Genomic DNA, 26,148 nt, shown 5'->3' with positions numbered 1-26,148 from the left:
TTTTTAAGGTTTTTCTTCATGGATTAGTTGGGGAAGAATAGGGGTTAACTGCATTGCTTGTACATTCATGTACATCTTTATGTCAAGGTTCAGTGATCGGGCTGTAGGCTGAGCATTCTAAGTGATCCTTTCCTGGTTTAGGAATTATCACTATGGTGGCACCTTCCATCGATAACCCTGTTTTAGTGAGATATGAGTTGAATGTGTCTTTTAGGGTCAGTGTAAGTTTAGTTGCATACAGTTTGAAAAACTCCACTTTAAAACCATCTGGCCCTGATGTCTTTTTTAATTTGAGAGTTTTAAAGGCATCTCTAATTTCAGCTTCTGCGATGGGAGTCCCCAGATCTTGAAGCTGTGTAAAGGGTCCAAATATTTCGATATAGCCTGGGGTGGGGTTGTACATTGTCTAAATAGTTTGGTGAAGTAGTGTTTAAACATACTTGCTTTTTCTCTTGGGTCGTAAGGTGCCCCCTTGCCGTCCGTAAATTTAGCGTGTTTTCTGTGTGTTGTCTAGTCTTGAATTATTCACCAATATACACATTATATATCATACTTTTCATTGGTGGTAGTACTTTTGGCTATATTTATGTGTTGATCACGAAGTTGAGCTTGTATACTCATGATATTTTTAAAGTCCACCCTCAAACTGGATTGTTTATATTGGTCTTCTGCATGTTTTAGGGGCTTTCCAATTTGTCATGTATGAGAACCTTTTCTCTTTTAGCAGTAAATGTCATAGCAATCATCTTACCTCTAAGAACCACCTGAAGGGTGTCCCGTAAGTACTAGGGGATGTGTCTGTCACTTGATTGGTGGCCGTATAATCATTTATAGCTTTGGCTATCTCTACTCTATCAACTGCGTCTTGGAGTAGATATTTCTCAAGCCTCCACTGTCTGTCTCTGTTTAATCAAGGCCCTGGTCATAACTTAAGCCATGTGTGGGCGTAATCAGAGACCACTATGACTCCAATACCTGTGTCAAACAGTGAGGGCATCGCCATACTTGAGGAAAAGATCATATTGATCAATGAGTAGGACTTATGCGCATTTAAATACATTTGTAATCGTTATCTTGTGAGCTCACTGCCCTCCATACACCAACCAGTCTCAGTCGTGTGATTTTTGCCAAATTCCTGGCTGCGGCTCAACTAGATGTTGAGATTTCTAGCTTTGACTGTAAAACCATGTTGAAATCCCCAATAAGTATTATCAACCCTTCTTTATATCCCATGAATTACCTAAGGACTTTCCTTTTCATTTATCTTAAGATTGGTTCATGTATAGAGTGCTGCTCTCATAATAGGTGACCAGTTTAAAGTGCCCTTTATCATCACATATGTCCCCTCTTTCTCTACAAGGATATCAGTGACCAGCATATCAAAGTTCTTGGTTAGTAGGATTACAGTTCTGCAGGTTATATTATGAGCGTTTGAGTAATATTGGCATGTAAATTGTTTAGAATGGAATCAGCATGAGTCACCTTACTTTAATTGGGTTTCTTGGAATGTTACAACTTCTGCTTTGCGAGATGTGAAAAAGAAATTGACTTTCTTCCTTTTGGAAGGGCGGTTAATTCCCTTCAAATTCATTGAGATAACTTGGAATGTAATGTATGCAAGTTAGCTGGTGTTTAGGGGTCCAAAGCATTGTTTCATTTATAAAATTACGTTATTTTCTTTTTTTTTTTTTTTTTATTTTATTATTTTCTGGCAGAGGTAATACATTCAAGGATAAAACAAAGATGATAAATCCAACATAATTCTTTGCACAAAGCAGCCATTATACATTTTAAATCCAATTATCAATTGGTAGCCATAGCTTCCGACCAAAAGTCTTCTTTTTGAGTCCTTTCAATTTATAAACTGCTTTATCCATTCTGTATATATTTAGCAGCTTTCCCAGCCATAACTCAAACGTTGGTGGTTCAACATCCAACCATCTAGAGGTAATACAAGCTCGATAGATAGACATTCCCATAAACAAAAAATGTTCTTGATCTGCACTTAAATTCCGAGAGGGAAAATAGACACCAAAAATAATGATAGTTGGATGGAGCATGATCCGTACATTTAGCAAATTAGACAAAAACTTCTCAACCTTCTCAATATATACAGCAAGTTTAGAACAACTATAAAACATATGAATTGAGTCAGCTGCCAAAGTTCCACAGCGGCTGCAGTTAATACCTTTTACAGATTTCCATTTTACCAGTTTTGCAGGTGTGTAATAAAGATCTAAGGTGGACATAAAGTGTTGACTCTTAAGAGAGCTATTGATTAGTATCTTGTTACTCATCTCAAACACTTTTCCCAAATCGATCCCTACCGTACCAATCTTTCTCTCCCATTTCAAGGTGTGATGATCAAGATCGTTCTGCATCCTATTATTCATTAACTGATAAATAATACCAATACGACTGTTCTTCCTGGAGTTTTCTAGAATATCACTTATTTCTATGGTATCGGTAAATAAAGCATTTTTTTTTTCCAGAAAACTACGGATCTGTAAGTATTTAAAGAAATCGTTCCTAGATAAACCAAATGTCTCTTGTAGTTTAGCAAAGGACATAAGGGACCCATTTTGGAACAAATGACCTAGTATATATATCTCATTCAAACGCCATCGGTAAATTATAGTATCTTGAAATATTGCAGGTAAGATCTTGTTGTCAAGCAGTGGTGTGTAGTAATTCAATTTTGGGATTATACATAAGATTTTGTTCATTTGCCTCCAAATTAAACATGCAGCAAGGAGCACCTTGAACTTTGTTTTTTTATAGTAGCTGGGTTCGATGACTTTCACCAGGCACTGCCGCGCATGACTACCTAAGAGCATTTCAAAAATAGAGGGTGAAATGGCTGGGTCTGCTACATAATCATGAAAAAGCAGAACCCGAAAAGATTTCAAAGCAATAGCCCAATAATACATTTTGAAATTCGGAAACCCCAAGCCAGCACACTCCAGTGGGAGAGTACACCATTTTAAAGATCTTCTAGCACGATGATACCCCCACAAAAACCTCGACAGCATTCTATCTATTCTGTTGAATAGAGACATTGAAAAAAGCAAGGGAATAGTACGGAAAAAATACAAAAATTTTGGAAAAATCATCATCTTGATAACGTTAGTTCGACCATACAATGACAAGTGTAAATTATTAAATCTTTCTAGCGTTCTATTGGTAGATATAAGTAGGGGATCTAAGTTTAATGCAACAATTTCCTCAACCTTAGAAGATAGAGTGACACCGAGATATGAGCCAGTAGAGTTTAATGGTATATCAGTGGGTTTGCCCGTTTCCGAATGTAAAATCTGAGTTTTTGTGATATTTAGCTTATAACCGGAAACCTTCCCAAACTCATTGGCCAGATTGATTATTGTGGGTAGCGCAGTGGAGACATCAGAAGTGACAATTGCAACGTCATCCGCGTACGCTAAAACTTTATGGTCAATTTCAAAAAGGCGGACTGGTGAAATATTAGGTTCCAAAATAAGTCTACTCAGATAGGGTTCTAAGTATAACGCAAATAAAAGCGGGGAACAGGGGCACCCTTGTCTAGTCCCTCTGGTGATTGAGAAAGATCTCGAATAATCCATGCCTAATCTTATTATACCCTTAGAAGCAGAGTAAAGTGAGCGCACCGCTTGAATAAATTGCTGGGGAAACCCCTTCCCTTCTAGCACAGTCCAAAGGAATCCCCAGTCTACTCTATCAAACGCTTTTTCAGCATCGAGTAGGATCACCCCGACGGGGGATTCCTTTGCCTGTGCCCAATCTAAAAGTGTAATCACCCGTTTAACGTGATCAGTAGTGTCTCTACCCCTAATAAAGCCGTGTTGGATGTTAGACACTAGACTGGTCATTACCTGATTAAGTCTATTTGCAAGAATTTTGGAGTAGATCTTGCTGTCTGCCGTAATAAGTGATATGGGTCGATATGAACCCAATTCTTTTGGATTCTTGTTTTTCTTTAGAAACACCACTATAATAGCGGTGGACCATGAATCAGGTGGTCTCCCTTGAAATGCTGAATTAAAGATCTTTATCATCTCTGATTTTAAGATATGTCTAAAAGTCCGGTAAAATTCGAGGGGTAACTGATCGACACCCATGGCTTTGCCAGCCGCTAGACTCAGAATAGCTTGCTCAATCTCTTCCCAACTAATTGGGCGTCGAAATAAATCAGATTCTGCACATCCCAATAATAATTGATTAGTACTGTAAAAATAATTTAAAGGATTCAGAGTCTTATCTACTTCATTATTGAAGTCGTTGTACAATGTTTTATAAAATTCCAAAAAGGATTCTAAGATTCCTTCCCTAGATTCATGAAAGTCCCCATTCATGTCGTTAACACCTTGAATTTCATTAAGAGAGGATTTCTGACGGAGACGTTGTGCTAAGATTTTACCGGTGCGCTCACTATACTCGTAGCGTTCTGTTTTGTATTGCTTAAAATCCAATGCTACTTTGTCTGCAATATGAGTCCGTAGACCAGAACGTTCAATTACTAAACGTAATTGCGCGTCTTCTATGCTTATATTATTTTTGCATGCCATCGCAAGATCCAACTCGGCTAACCTAATCTTATTTAACCTCTCCTTAAATTCTGTTTGTATTTTTTTCCTCTTGAAGATTGAGAAGCTAATTGTCTCTCCACGTACGATTGATTTGAAAGTGTCCCAAACCACTGGTGGGGAGGCAGTATCGTTGTTTGTTAAGAAGAAATCATTAATAATTGTCGCCATATGTTGCAAATAATCTTCATCACATAGCAGGTTTCTCTGAAATGACCACGACCTACTTGTGTTCTGACACTCTGTAGGGACCTCGATTTCCACAATCATAGGATTATGGTCTGAAATGACTTGGGGTAAAATTTCGACACTTATTGACTCCAAAAACTGCGATGACGTAAAAAAATAGTCTAATCGGGCAAACTTTCGATGTGGACTAGAATAGAAGGTGTGTCCAGGATCTTTAGGGCATTTTTTATGCCAAACATCGGTTAGTCCATTATTCAGAACCAGCTCCCTGAGAGCAGTATAAGTTCTAGGTTTATATCCTGTATATCTCCTCGCTAGTTTAATATTCCAGTCGGCCAACAAATGAATATTGAGATCCCCGCACATTATGATGGGTTGCGTCCACATAGCTAGTTCTGCATTAATCGTAATACACGATTAAAATTACGTTATTTTCACACAAAGAACATTTGCCACTTCCCCACGCTCATCTGTAGGTTATTACCCAAAAAGTTAGACAACATTGTAAATTGGAAACAATGAACAAGAATTATAAAAATACATCAACCCTCAATGAGTTCTTATTGCTGGTACTACCAATAACAGCTTGGAGATATGTATATTAGTTGTATATGGTGAACTTTCTTGGTCATCTGTCCTCACTGTTATAGTATGCCTTCTTTCAGTTATCACACTATACCAGCCTAGCCCCCAGGAGGCTTTCGACTGTTGAGTTTATGGATTTCAAGGTTATTTTCGATCTCACTTTAGTTGTTCCATTGTGGTTCTTCCCATTAGTAATGGAGAACAGTCTCTGCTTTTTTCCTGGATCCAATTCCTATCTCTCTCATACAGACTGGGTTTTAAAGTTGAGTCCCTTTGCCACTGATTGTACATGGTGACATTTCCCTTCTATTGTAAAAGCCAGACCACATGGGAAGGTCCATTGGGATCTGATCTTGACAGTATTTAAAGGGTCCATTACCAGTTTTAGTTTTAGCCTTTTCTCAAGGGTGGTTTGAGAAAAATCTTGGAGTAGTATTGTTCTTGTGTTGCCAGTGTTAGACTTGGGCCCCACCCTGTGAGCTCTTTCAATTCTAATGTTCTATCCTTCTTTCTTCTGCAGTAACTGGACCCAATATAGATAGCAATGTCTGTTCCTTCTGCTTGTTCCGTTATGTTCTCTTATTTTGTCTCTACACACCCCTAATTCTCCAGATTTTCACATTTCAATTGAAAAAGAGTCAACATAGTTTTCTAGGGTTTAAAGTCTATCTGTGTGGGTCGAGTTTACCTGTGTTAGATCTTGCACACATTTTTCCAAGTCCATTGCCCTATTTCAAAGTGTATCTGTGTCTTTACATATGAATGAGATCGGTTGCGGAAGGTTTCTGGTAAACATATGGAGTTAATTTTTCAAATTTGTTTTGTAATTCTTAAAGGCATGACTTCAAATCATTTTTCATAAATTATGTTGCTTCTTTTTCCAAGGCCATGCCTTTTGGTTCTTGAGTTGTGGTATTTGACATTGTTATCTGGTCATGTCATTATGTGGTTCCCCAAAAAGAGACCACATTTTCCCTCTGGATTTTTTCCGGCTATCCCTGGCATACAAGTGTTGTGTGCAGTGATTGCACAGGTACACTGTCAGTTATTATACTGCTCACTCATGCACTGTGGGCTAAAAGTAGTGTGTACTTAACTGTTTAATAGGCAGCCATCCCTTGATTTAGTTAGAAGTGGCCGCTGCTAGGCCCTAGGGTTCACTTTAATGCAGGATCACTACTATGTGTATTTGCATTCAGTATTCATTATATTGTGGATTGCCCTGATGCACTGTCCTTCAGTGACAATGATGAAATGGTTCATCTACCTGATGATGATTCCAGTGCTTATCCTGCTGTACTATGGATGGCCACTACTTTCTGACTGATCCTCCTGCAAAAACCTTTGTATATATTTTTGCTTCACTAAAGAGGTGTTTTGCCGGTGTTCTTTCCACCAACCCCTTTTTTTAAAGATATTTTCACGTAATGACTTGTTTCAAAACTGCAGTTACTGAGCATCTTACACAAGACTTGCCAGCATTTGCAATACATTCCACAATATTTTCAAAAGAAAACAGTGTAACTTCACACATCACTAGCAACCTCACTTTAATTATAAAATGAGAATGGTTTCCAGACATCGTTTTTTAAACAATGACTTACCTTTGAATACGTTCTAGCTATTCACCTCATCCCCAAATCTAATTTCTCTACTGATGGCATCGGTTTTATTGATAGGAGCCATATTTTCAAACATTCTCACTATGATATTCTTGGACCAAGCCACCCTGTGAACTCATTTCCAAACAACCATACCCACACAACCAAACAGTAAAACATGTCTTCCACTAAACATGGGCAACCTATGTTTAAAGTAGCTGTAAACAGTTGCTGTCCAATTTTAACAAATCTTTTAGTAATGGTAAAAAGCATACACTTAAATTCCCTCACATATCCAGAAGCCAAGGCTTTGGCAGATTCAGTGAAATCCTCTCCCCTGGCCGATGCATCCAGGAAGTTAAAAGATTGAATGCCATTTGACCTGCAGCCTTATAACTTCTTGATGCTCTACCCTTCCAGCCAATGCCCCATATAAGAGTTTACCTTGGACATGATGTTGCTTGGTCGAGGTACCAGAAGCCATCCCAGACATGAGACGCGAGCCTCTGGTATGAACCACATCAAATGTGGGGTTTGCTTCTTGATCCAGACTATATCCAAAATAACAACTGTGTCTCCAAGACCAACTATAATGACTCATGCAAGAGTGGGAGTGAGGGAATGTGGTTGAAAGCCCTTGATGAGAGAGAAGGATGAGAACCAGGGAGGGGAAGATGTCACAACTTCCAGAGGTGCAAGATTGAAAGCAGGCACTGGTGAGGGCATGTCAAAATGGTTGCTTCGCCCATACAAACGATTTGCCACCTCAGCCTGGTTCAAGGTATTACCTTTGAACTTACTCACTTTTTTGGAATCCTCCAGCTGGGAAATGCTGGAAGCTGTGGCTGGGACGGGGTCCACGAGGATGGGTACCTTTACTGTGAATTTCCTCTGTACCCTTTTTGAATACAGCAAAAAGCTCCAAGTGTGATAAACTAGGGTTTCTTGCCTTCATGGGGTGTAAACTCCCTGTTTGTCTCGGCACCTTGACCCCGTCCTCTAGCGGTTGGAAAAATGACTACGCTCAACTTTTCACCAACTGCTGGTAAAAATTGTCCTAGTCAGTCTTCCCACCATCAGGTCCTCAGGGCACAGTACTTAATTTCAGTCGGTTGTTTCCTGTGCTCAGCACCAGCACTTAATCAACACTGGTGCTTTTCATGAGCACCAGTTAAGGACACATTAATTTACGGGAAGATTAAGTGATTTGCCCAGAATCACAGGATGTTGAGATGAGGTCGAGACTCAAACCTAGTTCCTGAATGCCAAAGTCGGCAGCTCTGACCATTATGCCACATCGCCCCCCACTTCCATGTTTTGTGTTTGGTTCTGTTTTAGATAGTGCTAACAGGAGCAATAGGCTGCTGCAAGTTCTGTCCCGACAGGAGCACTTATTTTCTTACAAATTAACCTCTGCCAGTGCAAGCTTCTAAGCACCAGGTATGCCTCCAACCAAGTCTCCTGCAAAGTCAATTCATCAGTGTGAACTGAGCCCTCTTGGAGTCAGGAGTCCTTTTTGGGTTTTTTGTCCCTGTATCTGGAAAACAGGAGGGCAACCAGCTGACCCTTTGAGAACAGTTACAGTATTGGTGTTCCAGCAAGAGTCGAGAATCCTTGACACTTCTTTGTTACAGTAGGTCTGTCTTCTTCTGAGGTAGTGGTAAAGTCTTGTCCTGTGTCTAACTACTTTTGTAGCACTTTCTCTTTACTTTACAGTAAAAATCCAGAAGCCCTAAATCCAACTAATGATTTCTTCCATCAGAAGGGGCTGTGGGTCTTCCTAATCGAGTCCGCCTGTCAGGGTCTGGAACTGTTTCCCCCCTGCTGGGGCTTGAGCCAGAAACTAAAAGAGAGTAAATGCACGGGACCAGAGCCTGTCACCCCATTTGCATTTCCAAGTGAAAGGAGGCCGTATGAAAGCTGTCCTGTCAGCAGTCTGTCAGCTGTTTCTGGTCATCACCCAGATAGCTAACCCCTGTTTAGTAGCCTGTTGTTGACACCATACTGTCATCCTGTGCCAGAGACCATGTGATTATCTTCTGCAGAAGTCACTGTACTCTACAGAGCGGGGTTGGTACCTCCAGCCAGGATTGTGTATTCAGCCTCTGGATGTGAGATGAGTGGCAAAACTGGTGCCACAAGTGCATTTATATCAAATTACTTTACCACTAATAATATGAAAAAGCAACTTTCACTGTGACAGTGGATTTTTAAAACAAAGTTGAAAATAACTTTGAATCATATTAATAGCGTTTTGACAGGCAAAGATAGAAACCAGGTGCTTAATTAACCTAGACCTGGTCATGTAAAATTCAGCTGGACTACACAGTGAAAAGAGCTTTTGAATATTTAGTCACTGCAAAAGGCATACGTTTTCTAATATGTAGTTTGTACTGTTTTATCCATTAAGTAACAAGCCCTATGGGCTTACAAGGCACACTCTAGCTGTTATTTATTGACATATAAAAAGGTTTGTTCCCACATGTTAGAGCACTTTTCTGTTGCGTGTGCTACTACAGTTGTTTCAAACTACAATGCAGCCATTGCAAAGTGGTGTTCCTGGCAGACATATATTTGTGTACTATATGTGGCTGTTATAAATTCGCACTGCAGACCGTATATGACAATTTACTTCTGTGCCAATGGTGCAATTTATGTGCCATCTACGTTGTCCTTGCAGGAAAGTTAAATAGACCGATTTGATGAGACCAGTTTAGGCAGTACCAGTTCACCTAGGACTGTTTCATGGAATAAAAGCGTGACTGTGCACAGAGCCATAATAACAGTAAAAATACAGTCCACGAAAAGGCAAAGCATTTTGGGTGACCAGGAAGGAAAGATGACTATTCTACGCTTAGCTCCCCAAAGCTGCTGAACGTTCAGTCCTGAACTCTGTTGGGAACAATATAAGGCAGTACACGCAAAACCTTTTTACTGTATCCTCTTATGTTTCTTGAAATATAGATAAAAGGAGCAGGGAAATAGGAACGTAACTCAAAAGAAAGCTATTAAAATTGACAGGACACCATTGCCACCGGGAAGAGCCTAATATTCTAACATCTCAGTTACGAATGACATCTGTCCCCCTAGAACAGTTGGGTGTCTTCTGCCTGGTTGTCATTAGTCTCAATCATCTACACACGCATTGCAGTCTGTATGAATAGGGAATCATTTGCATATTTTTTCAAGCCACTCTACAGATATAGATTGCACTATCACTAGCATGTTATTTTCGTTCAATAAAAAAGAAAGATTGTCCATGCATGTATTTTTAATTTGGAAAACCAATATTTCTGTAATTATTTTATTTGTAGGTCAAATACAGAGAGTCCTGGCATAGTCTACGAGCCCAAGGATACCGACTGACCACAGAGGCAATTCCATTCCAGACAGCGAAGGCGTCTGGTGATATTGCAAGTGATGTGAGTAGAACAGACTTTGAATGTGTAGTTCCTTCAAATCCTTAACAATTAAACACTGTCAGGCGCTGCACAGTGGTCAGGAAGGTGAGAACAAGATGCAGCGTGCCCCAGATTGACCAGCCTTACTTCACATGACCATTTTGGTGAGTCCATCTGTAAAAGGATATTCCAATTTCAGTGGCACCGGTATATGTCATAGAAGCACAGGCCTTTAGCCTGGCTTAGGTGGTGCATTAAAGTCAGACTAAGACCCTGTTTTTGTGATATTTCTTGTGAACAAATTAGTCATGTGTTCTGAAAGCAGACTTTACTCTTGTTTCTGTGCATATTAACATATGCTTCTTGGATGTACAAGAGGAAACTTAATGTTTTTGAAAATTGTTTTTTCTCAAAAGAAAATAGAAACTAATTTGGTGCTCTTACTTCCAGGAAGATATCAAGTCACTTTCCAAAGCTGTATAACTACCTGTTTGGAAATATTGGAATTATACCTAAAAAGCAGTTGCAGGGTAGCAGGAAAACAAAAAGTATCTTTTTCATGTCGACTAAAGCTCGATCGCGGCATGTATTTTGATAGATTGATACCTGCAGATGAAAATTACTACCACAGTAGTACATGGAGTGCTATGGGTATAATCATTGGTGTTCCTAGAGGAGGAGCTGTGGTTGACATTGGGCAGGAACTGAATATTTAGAAACTTTAATCCAGCAGATTACACTGCATTGCAAGAATAATGAGCCTAGTTAGTGCATGTGTTCTTTGAACAATAACTCAACAGATTGTACGGAATCTTGAGGACATTAACACATCACAGTGCACAGCGTCTTAGAGACACAACCACACTTCACGCCATCATACGGAACCACAAAGCATCACATAGGAGGGACAGTAATCCAAGGCACTGAACTGTATTCAGAGGACCTGACGCCACACTACACTAAAGCAACATTACACTGCACTGCATCATAACATCACCAAGTAAGACACTGCACATCACATGAAGCAGCACTACATCTCAAAGGCATCACCCACTACAATGTATTCAAAGGATACTAACACTGCATATGTACACCTTCCTCGGTGCGCTAACGCCCTGCCCTGCTGCAGAACTGGCCAAAGCGTGTGTAACTACTCAGCACTGCCTTTTGCCTGAAAGACCCAATTAGTAAGACCAGCTAAGCAAGGTCTATTTCAAAAGGCGTCTGAAGTTTATTTGCATTGTACAATATGGCGTGATGCTCTCACACCGCGCTCTTCATTGAACACATATGTAAACACCTTCTTACAGACTGCGTATGTGGCAAGAATATTCAAAACGTTGACAGTTTACACCATAAATCTTACATTTCGTGCATACAGAAGGAACAGTGAGACAGGTTCTGGCATTCTTTGTGAGGTCACAGAAGTTTGGGGCCTGCCCATGCCTGGGACCTCCTGCCTCTCTATACCAGTAAAGGCAATCCTTCAGCAAAGAGGCCTTTAGCCTCTCCTGACCATGGCAGGTACTAGGAGCAGGGCCAGGTGCGCACAGCGGAAATTGTCAGTAGTTAATAGTAGCAAAGGTTCAGCATTTCAAGGTGCAGTAAGTTGAAGAGTTCAGCGCCTCACAATCTAGTTCATTTAATTGATCATTCTGCGCTTTACAAACCCACTACACTGTTTTTAGTCGACATTGGCCTACCACATGACACCTCATCACAGTGGCACTAAAATCTATCACATTGCGATGTATCCTAGGGTCACTATCCCACTACAGTGACTTATATCCTAGAGGCAGTAACCTGCTATACTCGAGAGCAAACTAAGTTTACTACCTTCTCAAAGTGCACTGCATATTTGGAAGCGACCTATGCCTAGGGACACTAACTCTGAAAACTAACGCAATATCGGAAACAAAAATATTGTGTGGACAGACTATCATGTCAAAAATATCAAGAACCAACATATGGAGAAGGTAAGGGCAAATAGGTAAGTATAGGTTTATTATTCATAAATCCCCAACAATGTACCTTGAAGATGTATGTATCGTCAAGGTACATTTATGTAGAGTTATACATAGTAAAACTTTGCTTACCTATAGAAACTTATATGTAATGTTTCTTTATTGTTTAGTCAATTAAAACCATACAAAAAAAAATTTCTATAGAAATTTACCTTCACTATATTTTTGCCCTCAGTATTCTTGACACAATATTTTGTTACAAGGGGAACCCACGGTTCTCTGGGGACCTGGGATAATCACTATTATCAAAAACAATGGTACCTAATAATGTTAATTATGATTCAAAATACCATTTGGCAATTTCATATTCTCAAAAAGACAAATATAAACACAATGTTATAAAATAATAATCATACTGAGGCGTACATAATATGGATGCTTTCAAACGTGCTCGGTGCTCTCTTTTTGAAGGTATGCACTCCATTGATAAAGTGTGATCAATACGTGTATCTATGAGGCAAGTATAGAATGGCCTATCAGAAAAATTTCATTTATACAGTCAAATAGGATTCTTGTATTTTCAAAGTTGGCAGCATTTCAATCCCCTAGTGCAGGGTTCTCTAAAGTCGGTCCTGGGGGCCTGGATCTATGCCAGATATTTAAGATAACAACATGTATCTAAATAGGGATATGCCAAAAATCTGGCATGGATCCAGCCCTCCAGGACCGACTTTAGAGAACACTGCCCTAGTGGATAAGGGGATCATCATCAGGACTTAAGGAATAATCAAGCCCAAGACGAAGCTGAAGCAATGGTAGAGAAGAAAGACTTTGTCATGTATCAACCCACTGCAAGGCATTTGTAATAATTAAAATGTAAAAAATGTTAAGCCCTACTCACAAGATTAAAAATGATAGAAGAAAAGACTTAGTGGTATGAAGTTAATAAGAATATCCTTCATAGAGAAGTAGTCCGTAAAGAAGAAAAATGAAAATAAATAAGAGACGCCTACCTGGTCGCCTGAAATTAAATTCGAACTCTGGCAGAAAATGGTGACACAGACAAGTCTATTGGATTCCTACAGGCGGTCACTATGGTCTCCTGTGGATTGAAACCATGCTCCTTTAGCATAGCGCCTAACCAAGCATTTGAGATAGCCATGCTATCTTGAGGCTAAGAATCAATTGGGATCACTGACATAATATCGAGGGACAGAATATCGACCATCAAGAATATCGTTGAAAAAATATCGACACACAAAAAATCGAGTTTCTATCTACAAACAGGTAATTACAAAAATAACAAGTTAAAAATATTGTTTACTAAAATATAGTTTTCATAAATATTGACTTTACTAAAAACAATGTTACATTAAATTAATATTAAAAATTAATTACTAAAATATACTTAAAAATACTTAAATTAACTTATAATAAATAATTAATGAAAGTTAAAAAAAAATGTAATTCATATTTGTTAAAACATATATATATAGTACCAAATATAATTAAATAATAGCCAATATTATTAACATACAATAACAAAAGTGTAAAAATTACTATTCCCACTCCAAGGAGTGCAAGCGTAGGGAAAGCGTTGGATAGCGTAAGGGTAAAAATTACTATTCCCACTCCAAAGAGTGCAACAGTAGGTAAAGCATTGGATAGGGTAGGGGTAAAAATTACTATTCCTACTCCAGTGGGTGCAACAGTAGGGAAAGCGTTGGATAGCGTAGGGGTTAAAATTACTATTCCCACTCCAAAGAGTGCAACAGTAGGGAAAGCGTTGGATAGCGTAGGAGTTAACATTACTATTCCCACTCCAGCGGGTGCAACAGTAGGGAAAGCGTTGGATAGCGTAGGGGTTAAAAGTACTATTCCCACTCAGGTGGGTGCAACAGTAGGGAAAGTGTTGGATAGCGTAGGGGAAAAAATTACTATTCCCACTCCAAAGAGTGCAACAGTAGGTTTAAGGGTTGGATAGCGTAGGGGTAAAAATTACTATTCCCACTCCAGTGGGTGCAACAGTAGGGAAAGCGTTGGATAGCGTAGGGGTTAAAATTACTATTCCCACTCAAAAAGAGTGCAACAGTAGGGAAAACGTTGGATAGCGTAGGGGTTAAAATTACTATTCCCACTCCAAAGAGTGCAACAGTAGGGAAAGCGTTGGATAGCGTAGGGGTTAAAATTACTTTTCCCACTCCAGTGGGTGCAACAGTAGGGAAAGCGTTGGATAGCGTAGGGGTTAAAATTAGTATTCCCACTCCAGTGGGTGCAACAGTAGGGAAACCGTTGGATAGCGTAGGGGTTAAAATTACTATTCCCACTCCAGTGGGTGCAAGAGTAGGAAAAGAGTTGGATAGCGTAGTGGTTAAAATTACTATTCCCACTCCAAAGAGTGCAACAGTAGGGAAAGGGTTGGATAGCGTAGGGGTAAAAATTACTATTCCCACTCCAGTGGGTGCAACAGTAGGGAAAGCGTTGGATAGCGTAGGGGTTAAAATTACTATTCCCACTCCAAAGAGTGCAACAGTAGGGAAAGCGTTGGATAGCGTAGGGTTTAAAATTACTATTCCCACTCCAGTGGGTGCAACAGTAGGGAAAGCGTTGGATAGCGTAGGGGTTAAAATTAGTATTCCCACTCCAAAGAGTGCAACAGTAGGGAAAGGGTTGGATAGCGTAGGGGTAAAAATTACTATTCCCACTCCAGTGGGTGCAACAGTAGGGAAAGCGTTGGATAGCGTAGGGGTTAAAATTACTATTCCCACTCCAAAGAGTGCAACAGTAGGGAAAGCGTTGGATAGCGTAGGGGTTAAAATTACTATTCCCACTCCAGTGGGTGCAACAGTAGGGAAAGCGTTGGATAGCGTAGGGGTTAAAATTAGTATTCCCACTCCAGTGGGTGCAACAGTAGGTAAAACGTTGGATAGCGTAGGGGTTAAAATTACTATTCCCACTCCAAAGAGTGCAACAGTAGGGAAAGCTTTGGCTAGCGTAAGGGTTAAAATTACTATTCCCACTCCAGAGAATACAACATTAGGGAAAGTAAATACTTCATATATTATTTAAAAATTTACAAATGAATATCTATTAATAATTAATTAAAAATAATAAACATTTTTATATAATATAATAATTAATATATTAAAATTACTAATTAACAATAATTATTTCAATTCATCACCTATTATTACAAATTAATTAAAAATTAACAATTAATTATTTAATAATTAAAAATTATTTAACAATTATTTCCAATTAAATACATTTAAATAAATTTAATTATTTAATTAAATATTAATAAATTACTTCCCACCCTATTCCCCTATAAACCCACAACCCGCTACAGAAAATAAATTAATAAAATAAACATAATTAACAATTAATCAATTAAATTAAATTAATTGGCAAATAAAAAAATTATAATTACCCATAAATACTTAATTAATAATTAATTATAAATAAATACCAATAAATAATTTTACATATTTAATTAATTATAATTTAATTACTTCCCACCCAATTCCCCTATAAACCCACAACACGCTACAGAAAATAAATTAGTAAAATTTACATAATCACCAATTAATCAATTAATTAAAATTAATTACCAATTTAAATTTAATTAATTAACAAATATAAATTAATTAACAATTAATTAAAAATTACTATCAATAAATACATTTACATATTTAATTAATTATAATTAAATTACTTCCCACCCTATTCCCCTATAAACCCACAACCCGCTAAAGAATTAAATTACGCAATAATTATAAAAACAAAATTCATGAATTAAAATTAATTATAACATAAATACACACTTTTCACACATATTATAACATAAAAATACACTATAAAAAATTAGATATTATTAAAAAATCGATATTTTTAACTATCTATATTATATTTATTTATTTATTTTATTTATTTATTTATAGCATTTGTAGAGCGCTCTGTAACCCTACGGGCATCCTGGCGCTAAAGTACATATAGATAAGAACTCTGTGGGGACAGGAGAGTGGACATGGTGCTAATCAGAATAGGTTTATTTATTTTGGTGGAATTTTTTGAGGATTTTGTGGAAAAAGCCAAGTTTTCACCTTTTTACGAAAGGTCATAAATTCGTTAGTTTTTCTAATGTCGATAGAGAGGTTGTTCCATAAGTGGGCTGCAGCTATACTGAAAGCTCGTCCACCACAGGTGGCTTTCTTGATCCTAGGAATGCTGATGAAGTTTAAAGATGAGGATCGAAGAGACCGGGTGGGCTCATACCAATTGAATTTGTTCTGAAGTTGTCGGGACCTAGTCCGTGAACTGCCCTGAAAACAATACATAGGGATTTAAAGCAGATCCTTTGATGTATGGGCAGCCAGTGTAGGTCAGCCAGGGCAAGAGTGGTAGAAGATCTTCGCTCACGAGAGGGTGCCAGTTTGGCTGCTGCCGCCTGGACACTTTGAAGTGTGTAAATAAGATAGGCGGGGGATTCCAGCAAAAGGGCATTACAGTAGTCCAGGCGGCTGAGGATAGTACTCCTGACTATGTCGGCTCTAGTCTGTGGGGGCAGGAGAGGTAGCAGCCTTCGGAGTCCTCTTAATAGAGCGAAACAGCAGCTGACCTGCTTGTTGACGTTGGTCTCTAGGCTCAGTTTGTTGTTAATAGTGACTCCAAGATTTTTTACTGAGTTCACTGGGGTGGGCAAGTTCCCTAACAGCTGAGGCCAAAAGTCTAGTGGTAAACTTTTGGGGATTTTTCCTACTGTGCAATGCAGTATTTCAGTTTTCTCACTATTAAATTGTAGTGAGTTCTGGTTGAGCCAGAGTGACATTTCCAGCATACAGGTGGGAAATGTTTCCAGTGAGTTTGCTTGTGCTCCATCAAGCGAGATTATCAGCTGAGTATCATCTGCGTAGTTTGTCACGCTGATGCCATGGCTTTTGATGATCCGCATCAGGGGTTGCATATAAATGTTAAAAAGTATGGGACTGATGGCAGACCCCTGTGGGACCCCGAGCGGGACTTTGATGAACTCTGATTGATAAGGAGGGATAGCTACTGCCTGCCACCTGTCCGTCAAGTAAGAGCGTAACCAGTTGAGCGCGACACCTCCAACTCCGATGTTCCTTAATCTTTCTATCAGGATGCCATGGTTCACCGTATCGAAAGCGGCGGACAGGTCAAGCAGAATCAAAATTGCTGATTCTCCCCTGTCCGCCCTCATTCGCAGGTCATCCATGACTGTCAACAGAGCTGACTCCGTTCCATGAACTGGTCTGAAACCAAACTTCTCCTCTTCCAAAATGTTGTTGGTTTCTAGGAAGAGGGCTAGGGATCTGCTGACCCATCTCTCTATGATCTTTATTGGATATGGTAAGAGGGATATAGGTCTGTAGTTCTTTTGGCAGTTTGAGTCCAGATTTGTTTTTTTTAGTAGCGGGGTGACAATCGCCAGTTTCCAGTTTTTGGGCACGGAGCCTGTGCAAAGAGACTGATTACATAGTTGATGCAGGGCTGGGAGAATGTCATCCTCGAATTTCTTGGCTATTCTATGGGGAAGAGGGTCTAGAGGAGAGACTGATGACGTATCAAGAGCTGTTCTTAGAAATTCCTGTTCCGAAGGAACCACAAAATTTTCCAGAATAGCATTTGAAAAGGGGTTTGTAACATATTCCACCTTCTCATCTTTGTTTGCTTGATTGCTGTTATCCTGCATTGAGGGGATAGATTTGCTATTCATTCCCTCCACAATTTTGCTGATTTTTTCCTGAAAGAACACTGCTAGGCCATCGCAGAGTTCTTGTGAGGGCTTGATTTGGCTATCAGCACAAGCGGGATGGGAAAGCTCTCTGATGAGCCTGAAGGTATCCCGGGATTTATTGGAGCTTTTGAGGATTACCTCTGCAAAATAGCTTGTTTTGGCTATAATTATTTCCTTCTTGTATTGTGCAATGGTGACCCTCCATCGCACTTTCTCCTGGTCTGAGTAATTTTTCCTCCAGAGCTTCTCCGCCTTTTTGCAGGTATTTTTCAGTTCTTTCAGTTTATCCGTGTACCAGGGTGTGGAGGGTTTTCCCCTTTTCGTGATTGTTTTCAGCGGGATGATGGCGTCAAGTTTCTTAGTTATCTCGTGGCAAAAAGAGAGATAGTTTGTAGTGACATTGTTCTCTATTTTGAACGAGGCCCCAGCCTGGCGTAGATCGAGTTTTCCTTCCTCTTTCCTCTTCATCAGGTTCTTCCAGTCACGACCTAAGAAGGTTTTGGCCTGTGACCTCGTGGATCCTGTGTGGGTCGGGATGTGGGTTTTAAACCTGAGGAGGTAATGATCTGACCAACATACTGGAAGAATAGTATCTAGGGTCAGTAGGTCTTCTGCCGCAAATATTAAATCTAGTGTGTTTCCTAGTATGTGTGTGGGAGTTTTTATCCACTGTTTCAGCCGTAGATTGTGGCAGGATTGAGTAATATTGTGCAAGGCTGCACGTAGTTGGGCATTGTCCCATATATTAAAATCGCCCAATATCAGCAGCCTGTTGTGAGAGATTGAAATATTATTTATGACCGTGATCAATTCCTGCTGTTGTGAGGCATTGAAATGCCCCGGTGACCTGTAACATACAAGGGCCGTGGGGCAATGTTCAGAATCATGTTTTATGGAAATCCCGAGGATTTCGACACAGGGAACGGTATCAACGTCCAAGGTGGTGATGTTTAGTTTCTCCTTGAAAATGATCCCCAGGCCTCCTCCTCGACCTGTATGTCTGGGTTTATGAATGATCTTAAAACCTTCTGGACATGCTAGGCCTAGCTCTGATTCTATTCCTTCAGCCATCCATGTCTCGGTTAGAAACAGGATATCTCGGTTATTGGCCTCAATCAGAAGCTGTATTTCGGTAGTGTGTTTCGGAAGGGATCGGACATTTAGAAGTCCGTTGATTAGTTTTCCCTTGGTGCTGGGCTTGATTCCTGCTTGGGCTGATAGGGAATAGGTCTTGGTCTTGTCAGAGCTTGGATTAGGTGTCAAAATTGATTTGGGGGGAGGGGATTAATGTGTGGAAGCCGTACTTGGCAGTTGGAGCATACGTTATCGTCCTTATATACTATGTAGGGGGCTAGGCGTGGGCACTTGGTTTTGTCTGCCTGTGTATTCAGTAGCATGAGTGTTTCCCTACTATATCTAAGCACATCAAGGGGTGATGTACAACGGATAGGAGGGGGTGCCCTGGGCCCGGCCTCGGCGCGGACGAGCACAGACAAGCTTGCCTTAAGCGCGCCTTCGGCGCGCAATCGTCGCGCCCGCTGCGCTCGTCCGCTGCGCCTCCGGTAGGGACACATGCTTCATAGCAGAAGGGGATGGAAACAATAGGGGCGTGGCTATGGTGGCGGGCGTGTCCCTGGCGACCGGCAAATCCCGTCGTTGCAGCTGGGAATCCTTGCTTACGTCAGCATGCAATCTGCTGAACAGGGAAGGTGGTACAGATACGGCGGTTTAAAATAAGGTGTATTAGCAATCAGTGCAGTTTTAAAAAGAACACTCTGTTCCCTGCTCCCGGCTGTGCCTCAAGAGCTCAAACTATACAAACGCTGCGCTCGTGATCAGCGCGCGTTATAACCCAAAAGGGGCTTGGCTACGGTGGCGGGCGTGTCTCTGGCGACCGGCCAATCCCGTTGTTGCAGCTGGGAATCCTTGCCTACGTCAGCATGCAATCTGCTGAACAGGGAAGGTGGTACAGATACGGCGGTTTAAAATAAGGTATATTAGCAATCAGTGCAGTTTTAAAAGAACACTCTGTTCCCTGCTCCCGGCTGTGCCTCAAGAGCTCAAACTATACTTCGATATTTTAACTTTCTATATTTTTAACAGTCGATATTACATCACTTACCTTAAAAACAATATTTTGGTTATCTATATTCTGTCCTGTCGATATTTTGTCCAGTCTATATTTCCAACTCGATATTATGTCCCATCGATATTTTGGACTCGATATTATGTCTGTGCACCAATCAATTGTAAATACAAAAATTACTTTACAAGGTAATTACGACTCTCACCTGTAAATTATTTGACCATGGCTATCCTGAACTCCCGGTTAGGTGCTGTGCTAAAAAACATGGTATTAAATAACAACTGGCATACATTAGCCGCAGGGACCTTGCATTTGATCCTCCTTTCTTTATATATAAATGTTGGAGGAATTTGAAAGACCATCTTGTCCAAGCACCCATAGTATCACAAAAAACTGCATGTACAGTCACAGAGCATTGGGGCCTACTGCCTATAAAAGGGCACTTCATGTGTGGCAAATGCAGTGTATGTGGTTTTGCATAGAGACCAAATAGTTCATGCATTCACGATTCACTGCACTCCTTATATCTTGTTCCAATTGCAACGCTTCCAATGCAATACATGACATGTTTTGTCTGTGCAACATGCTGCATATAGGCCAAACTACCCAAAAGATCAAACATATGTCAGCATAGGAGTCGCATTAGATGCAAGGTCTTCACTGCTCCTTTAGTGTCACATTTTCTTGAAAAAGGAACACTGGCAAGTAGATTTTAGATCTCAAGTAATCAGCACCATCTCCACCTCTCAACATGGAGGGAGCATTGAATCACTGCTGAACAAAGAGGAGCTTCATTGGATTATCCAGATGGGCACTATGCATGCTGGGTTAAACCCGTAAAAAGACGGGGCATTTGTAATTTGAATTAACTCCTCGTTTTAAAAAGATTTGACTTGATCGAGTTTCTTTCCTGAGGACCTTTACTCTCCTCGTATTTAATTTTTTCTATAGGATTATTCCTATGTGTATATGGGTTAATGTGCACGGATACTATGTGATTCATGCAATCAGTACCTTGGATGCACTCATTTGCTTCTTTAAGTCTCTTCCTGATTCTATTTGCGTATTTCTTCTATAGTTACTTTCACTTCTAATATGGTCCTCATATTAGATAGTCATGAGGCTTGAGGTCTTCCTTAATTTCCATACACTCTGTGGTGAAATGGAATTGCACTCCAGGTGCCACACATATCATTGGTTATATCCCTGCAACAAACCTTGAAGCACTGTAAGGATGAATTGAATCCAAACTGGTTGCTCTGCTACCGCGGTTCCTGGCTAATTTAAGTCTTTGTGCTGCCCACCCCCATTCCCTGAAGCTACCGGCTGTCTGAAGCCGGCTGGCTCCACCTGCCTTTGCGCCAATTGGAGCATTCGCACACATGAATGAAGCTTTTGCACTAATAGTGTCCTTTCCCCACTATCTGGCCATCCTGCACTCATTACAAGCATGACATCCAGTTTCTTGGAATGTGGTCTCCCCCTGGTCAGTGTCACTCATTTACCCCACCTATACCATGTGTAAATTTTCCCTGAGCCTGTTGAATGAATGAATGATGATTGAATGATTACGTATTTGTATCGCGCATGGCTACCCGGAGGCATCCCAGTGCTTAGACAACGTTCATTCACCAGAGTTAGACGAACAGCAGAGTTTTCAACGACTTCCTGAAACTGAGATGGTTGCTTTCCATTCTGATGTAGAGTGGAAGATTGTTCCAAAGTCTTGAGGCCTGTAGGGAGAAGCGTCGGCCACCCATACGCACTCTCCTAATTTTAGGGATTGTCAAGAGATTTTTGTTAGAGGATCTTAATTCCCGACCAGGATGGTAAGGGCAGAATAATGATTGCATCAGTGCGGGTGCTGTTTTGTAGATTACTTTATGGACCGTGACCAGGGTTTTAAATTCGATCCTCTGTTGCACTGGAAGCCAGTGCAGCTGGCGAAGTGCGGGTTTGGCAGATGTTCTCCGCGGGAAGTTCAGCAACATACGTGCTGAACGTCCCGCGGAGAACATCTGCCAAACCCGCACTTCGCCAGCTGCACTGGCGTCCAGTGCAACAGAGGATCGAATTTTTTTCTCACTTGGCAATTTCCGTATTTATTGACTCAGGCCCTCCAGGGTTCCACGGGCTGTACTCCTGTTGACATCCGTCACCTGGAACATGCAGCGCCTCTAGACATCTTTTATTTGATTTTGACTACTTTACTGACTACTTCTCTGTGAAGGACATTCTTATTAACTTCATACCACTCACTCTTTTCGTCTTTCAGTACATCTACCATTTTTAATCTTGTGAGTACGGGTTGAAATGTTTACACCTATATTCACTGCGCCACAATATTATTATTTTATGAACTTTGGCTGTATTTCTGTTTTTGGAAATAATGAATTGGTATTTGTTAATTTGTATCATAATTGTCATTACTAGGGACTATTTGTTTTATATTACTTACACATCGCACAGCATAATAATGTTGCTAAGACTTCACTTTGCACTGAAACCCAGTCATACAATCATAACACAGTGTACTGTGTTCCAGCAACAATAATCCACCACATAGCAATGCATGCTTGGAGAAATAACCCACTAGATTGCATCTCATATACATTATGCATTCTCAGTTCACTGCATTCGGGGGAACCAACCCACCCTATTCTCCTGCATCCCATGAATACTGAGTGCCAGGATACAGGATAACCCGAGGAAACTACCCCAACTGCACTGCGACTTGGGAACACTAATCCACTATTAGGTACTGTATACCACACACACTTTCACGTTCTCTGGCTAGATTCATACATAAATACCATAGAACATATCATCATACTAAAGCACCCCGCCACACTGCATCCTAGAGACACCAGCCCACCGCCCTGCAATGTTTTCGATGGACCTTCACCTGTTGCACTCCAATATATGGGACTTAACCTCTTCACAGACTGGGTCTGGTGGCTCAGAGCAATAATGCTTCCATTCAAGGATTTTTTTTGTTTGACATCATGGTCACAGGTTCGAATCCCTATGGGTCCACTAAGCCCTTAGAACTTCTCAGTTGGGTAGCAATAAACACTTGTTATTTTAGAGTCAAGAAACCCAAAGGCCAATTTGCAAATGCTTATTTTTAAGTTATACTATTTTGCCCCAGGGCACAAAAACAAGCCAGTCTTTTTACTACATCCTAGGTACACTAACTCACAACACAACAATGAATCAAGGAGACACGAACCCTCAAAACTTCACTGCATCTTGGGTGTTACCCAAGAACACATTCCTGTGGCAATCTAGTCTGTGCCAAAACTAAGCTAAAAAAGGGTGGTTTGCTTGTGCACATTTCTGATGTATCAACTATATTATCTAGGGCTCTTCTAGGTAGAAAACATAGAAATGCAGAACCTTAGTACAGAAAAGATCTCATAAGAAAACGCAGAGTGCTCTTTTCCTCCCTGATCATGACACACAGGCCCTTCATGGTGAACTTCAGCTGTTTGCTTATTTTCCTAAAATATTTCTTCAAGGTGTGTCAAAGCTGCAAGGAAGGACCCACTTGCAGATGTGTCTTGTGAGTGTTATAGCCCTTCCTCACACTCAGGAATAGTAATAAATAGTGTATTGCACTCAGTGCCTCTGTATATGCACTATTGTTCTAAGTAGGCTAATGTTAGAAGATGTCTTGCTTGAACTCGAGATATTGTGTTGTGGGCATCTTTCATTTGAGTTTCTCAAATACCACACTCTGACATCCCTAAAAACCTAGCCGACGCTTCATAACATAATGAAGATGTACAAATCCATTCAACTCACTGTTATTTATGCAACCACAAGGATATCAGCCCATACCGTTTTTTAAACTATGTTTTCTAGATGCAAAATCTTCAGTATTCACAAATATGTTGTGGGTCATTTCCTACCCGAGAAACTTTAGAAAGCTTTGGCAACTCCAATATGTCTGAATTTGGCGGACAACCTTTGTGGTTTGTCAATGCTTCTTTTTAATTAGGTTTTGCAAAATCTTATTTTGGGGGAGCTGCCAGGTCCTCACCAAAAAAAGAAAAAAAACATTGACTAGAAGCAAAAATATACTTTGGTCTCAAATAAAACACACATTGCCATATTGCCATATTAGTCCTTGGCACTGAAGGGAACTAAATTGTGTGTGAATGTGTTCCTTCTGAAAAGCAGATTGCGGTCACTCACAATGAAGTTAGTCAATGGCTGAAGTGAAGTGACCCTGTGCCCGATGCTGTAGTGGGCAAAAGAAAAATATGAATGACACAACAACAGATGGTGCGGGCTGGCTTAAATCTCGAATAACGTAGTATCTCTCTATCTCTCCTTTTCTCTCTCTCTCTCTTTCTCTCTCTCGCTCTCTCTCTCTCTCTCTCTCTCTCTCTCTCTCTCTCTCTGTCTCTCTGTCTCTCTCTCTCACTTTCTCACTCACCCTCTCTCTCTTCCCTCCTCTACTGGTTTTCCAATATGGGAAAGGGAAGTTAAAATATTGCATATTACATGTGGAGCATAGGAGATGGACCTTCCCTAAGGGGAAAATCGTAAATCTAGATCATAATGTCTACAATGTGAAATAGGGTGTATTTCTTTTTCCTAGGCATAGCAAAAAAAAAAAGAGAAGTGCTTCAACTGTAAAATGTTCCAAGAATAAATATAATCTGTTGACACATCATATACTCATGTTTGCTTCCTATCTAGTACCAGTACAAACACAGCTTTGTGGAAGAGCGGGGAAAGCACATTGGAGCCCGGAGCATTCTGGATGACCCCAAGATGCTGCACTGTTTGCAGGTTGGAAATTTACAGAGTGAGCGTCAATATAAGAAGGGTTTCCAGGACACCAGGTCCCAGTTCCACCTGCCCATGGACATGGTGAACCTGGTCCATGCCAAGAAGGCCCAGGCATTGGCCAGTGACCAAGACTACAAGACCAGGTTGCATGACTATACTGTACCCTCTGATGACATGAAGATGCAGTGGGCAAAGAAAGCACATGCGTTACAGAGCGAGGTATGTTGTGGTGAATTTATCTCCAATTACCAAGCGCGTATTCTCAAGCTCGCATGCAGAAATGGTGGATTAGTAGTCCATCCTTTAATCCATACACAGGAAGTAGTCACAGTGTGAGAGCAAAAATACATATGAAATCCAAGCAGATTCTAAGATGCTGAATCATGCAGAGAAACTGGATCCCTGAAAGGGCCAATAGTCCTTATCAGGCATCACTTTCTCTGTATCTAGGTTGCTTCGGCCACTTCTGTTTGCAATTCGAGGTCTATAGATGTGTGCGGTGTCATCATCACGCAATCATAAAGGCATTACATTGATATCACATTGTCTGGCCCCAACGACCTTACAGGAAATTGAATCATATGTTCTTTGAAACGTTGAGGCTCCATCGCGGTAACAAGCCGTGTTTCATAAATGTTACAAACACACAGCTACTAAAAAGTAGTTAAAGTTACCAGCGGTCTTACTTTAACAAGTCAGTAGTCACATTAAGTGAATCACAGACCTTGCAAAGTATCCGACCGTGTTTGCAAGCATCAGCTTAAAGACTGCAAACTCTAACACTAGCTATGCGTAACTGCCGCCCCTTTGAGTGCCAGTCATTTGCTTTTAAAACTCTCCATTGCCGCCTCTTTTTCTGTCTTAGCTCATGTTTTCATTTACAACAGAAACATTGAAGCTGCTAAAGTTACTAATTCTGGGTTTTCAGTAGAGCCAGAGTTGGAAAAAATTGAAATGAGGTACTTTCCAGCACTGGTTGAAAGTGTCTCCTGAATTCACAAAATCGGCCAACCAATACTGACAACAGGTATACCAAAAGCATGAGACACCTTAAAGGTATATCCCTTCATTCATGAACTGTAACCATGGACATGTTGAATCCATCTGACCTGTGTCTCCATCAGTGAGTAGAATAAGTGATAACTCTTACATTTGCTGTGAGCAGTAATACAACTGAGTGA

The 26,148-nt window shown here is 40.4% G+C and overlaps 1 protein-coding gene across 2 annotated transcripts in view; it reads left to right on the top strand.

Moving 5' to 3' along the window:
• The window catches only part of NRAP (nebulin related anchoring protein), a 360,104-nt gene that overhangs the window by 299,066 nt on the left and 34,890 nt on the right, over nucleotides 1-26,148 (top strand). For both annotated transcript variants that reach the window (XM_086922847.1, XM_086922846.1), the window contains 2 exons: nucleotides 10,270-10,377; nucleotides 24,875-25,186. In XM_086922847.1, the coding sequence (XP_086778973.1) occupies nucleotides 10,270-10,377; nucleotides 24,875-25,186 (420 nt within the window). The remainder of the gene's footprint in view (nucleotides 1-10,269; nucleotides 10,378-24,874; nucleotides 25,187-26,148) is intronic.

Source organism: Lissotriton vulgaris, chromosome 5 (genome assembly GCF_964263255.1).
Source record: "Lissotriton vulgaris chromosome 5, aLisVul1.2, whole genome shotgun sequence".
In the NCBI taxonomy this organism is placed as follows: domain Eukaryota; kingdom Metazoa; phylum Chordata; class Amphibia; order Caudata; family Salamandridae; genus Lissotriton; species Lissotriton vulgaris.
Note: the sequence above shows the minus strand (reverse complement) of the source record. Positions and strands in the feature narration are given on the sequence as shown.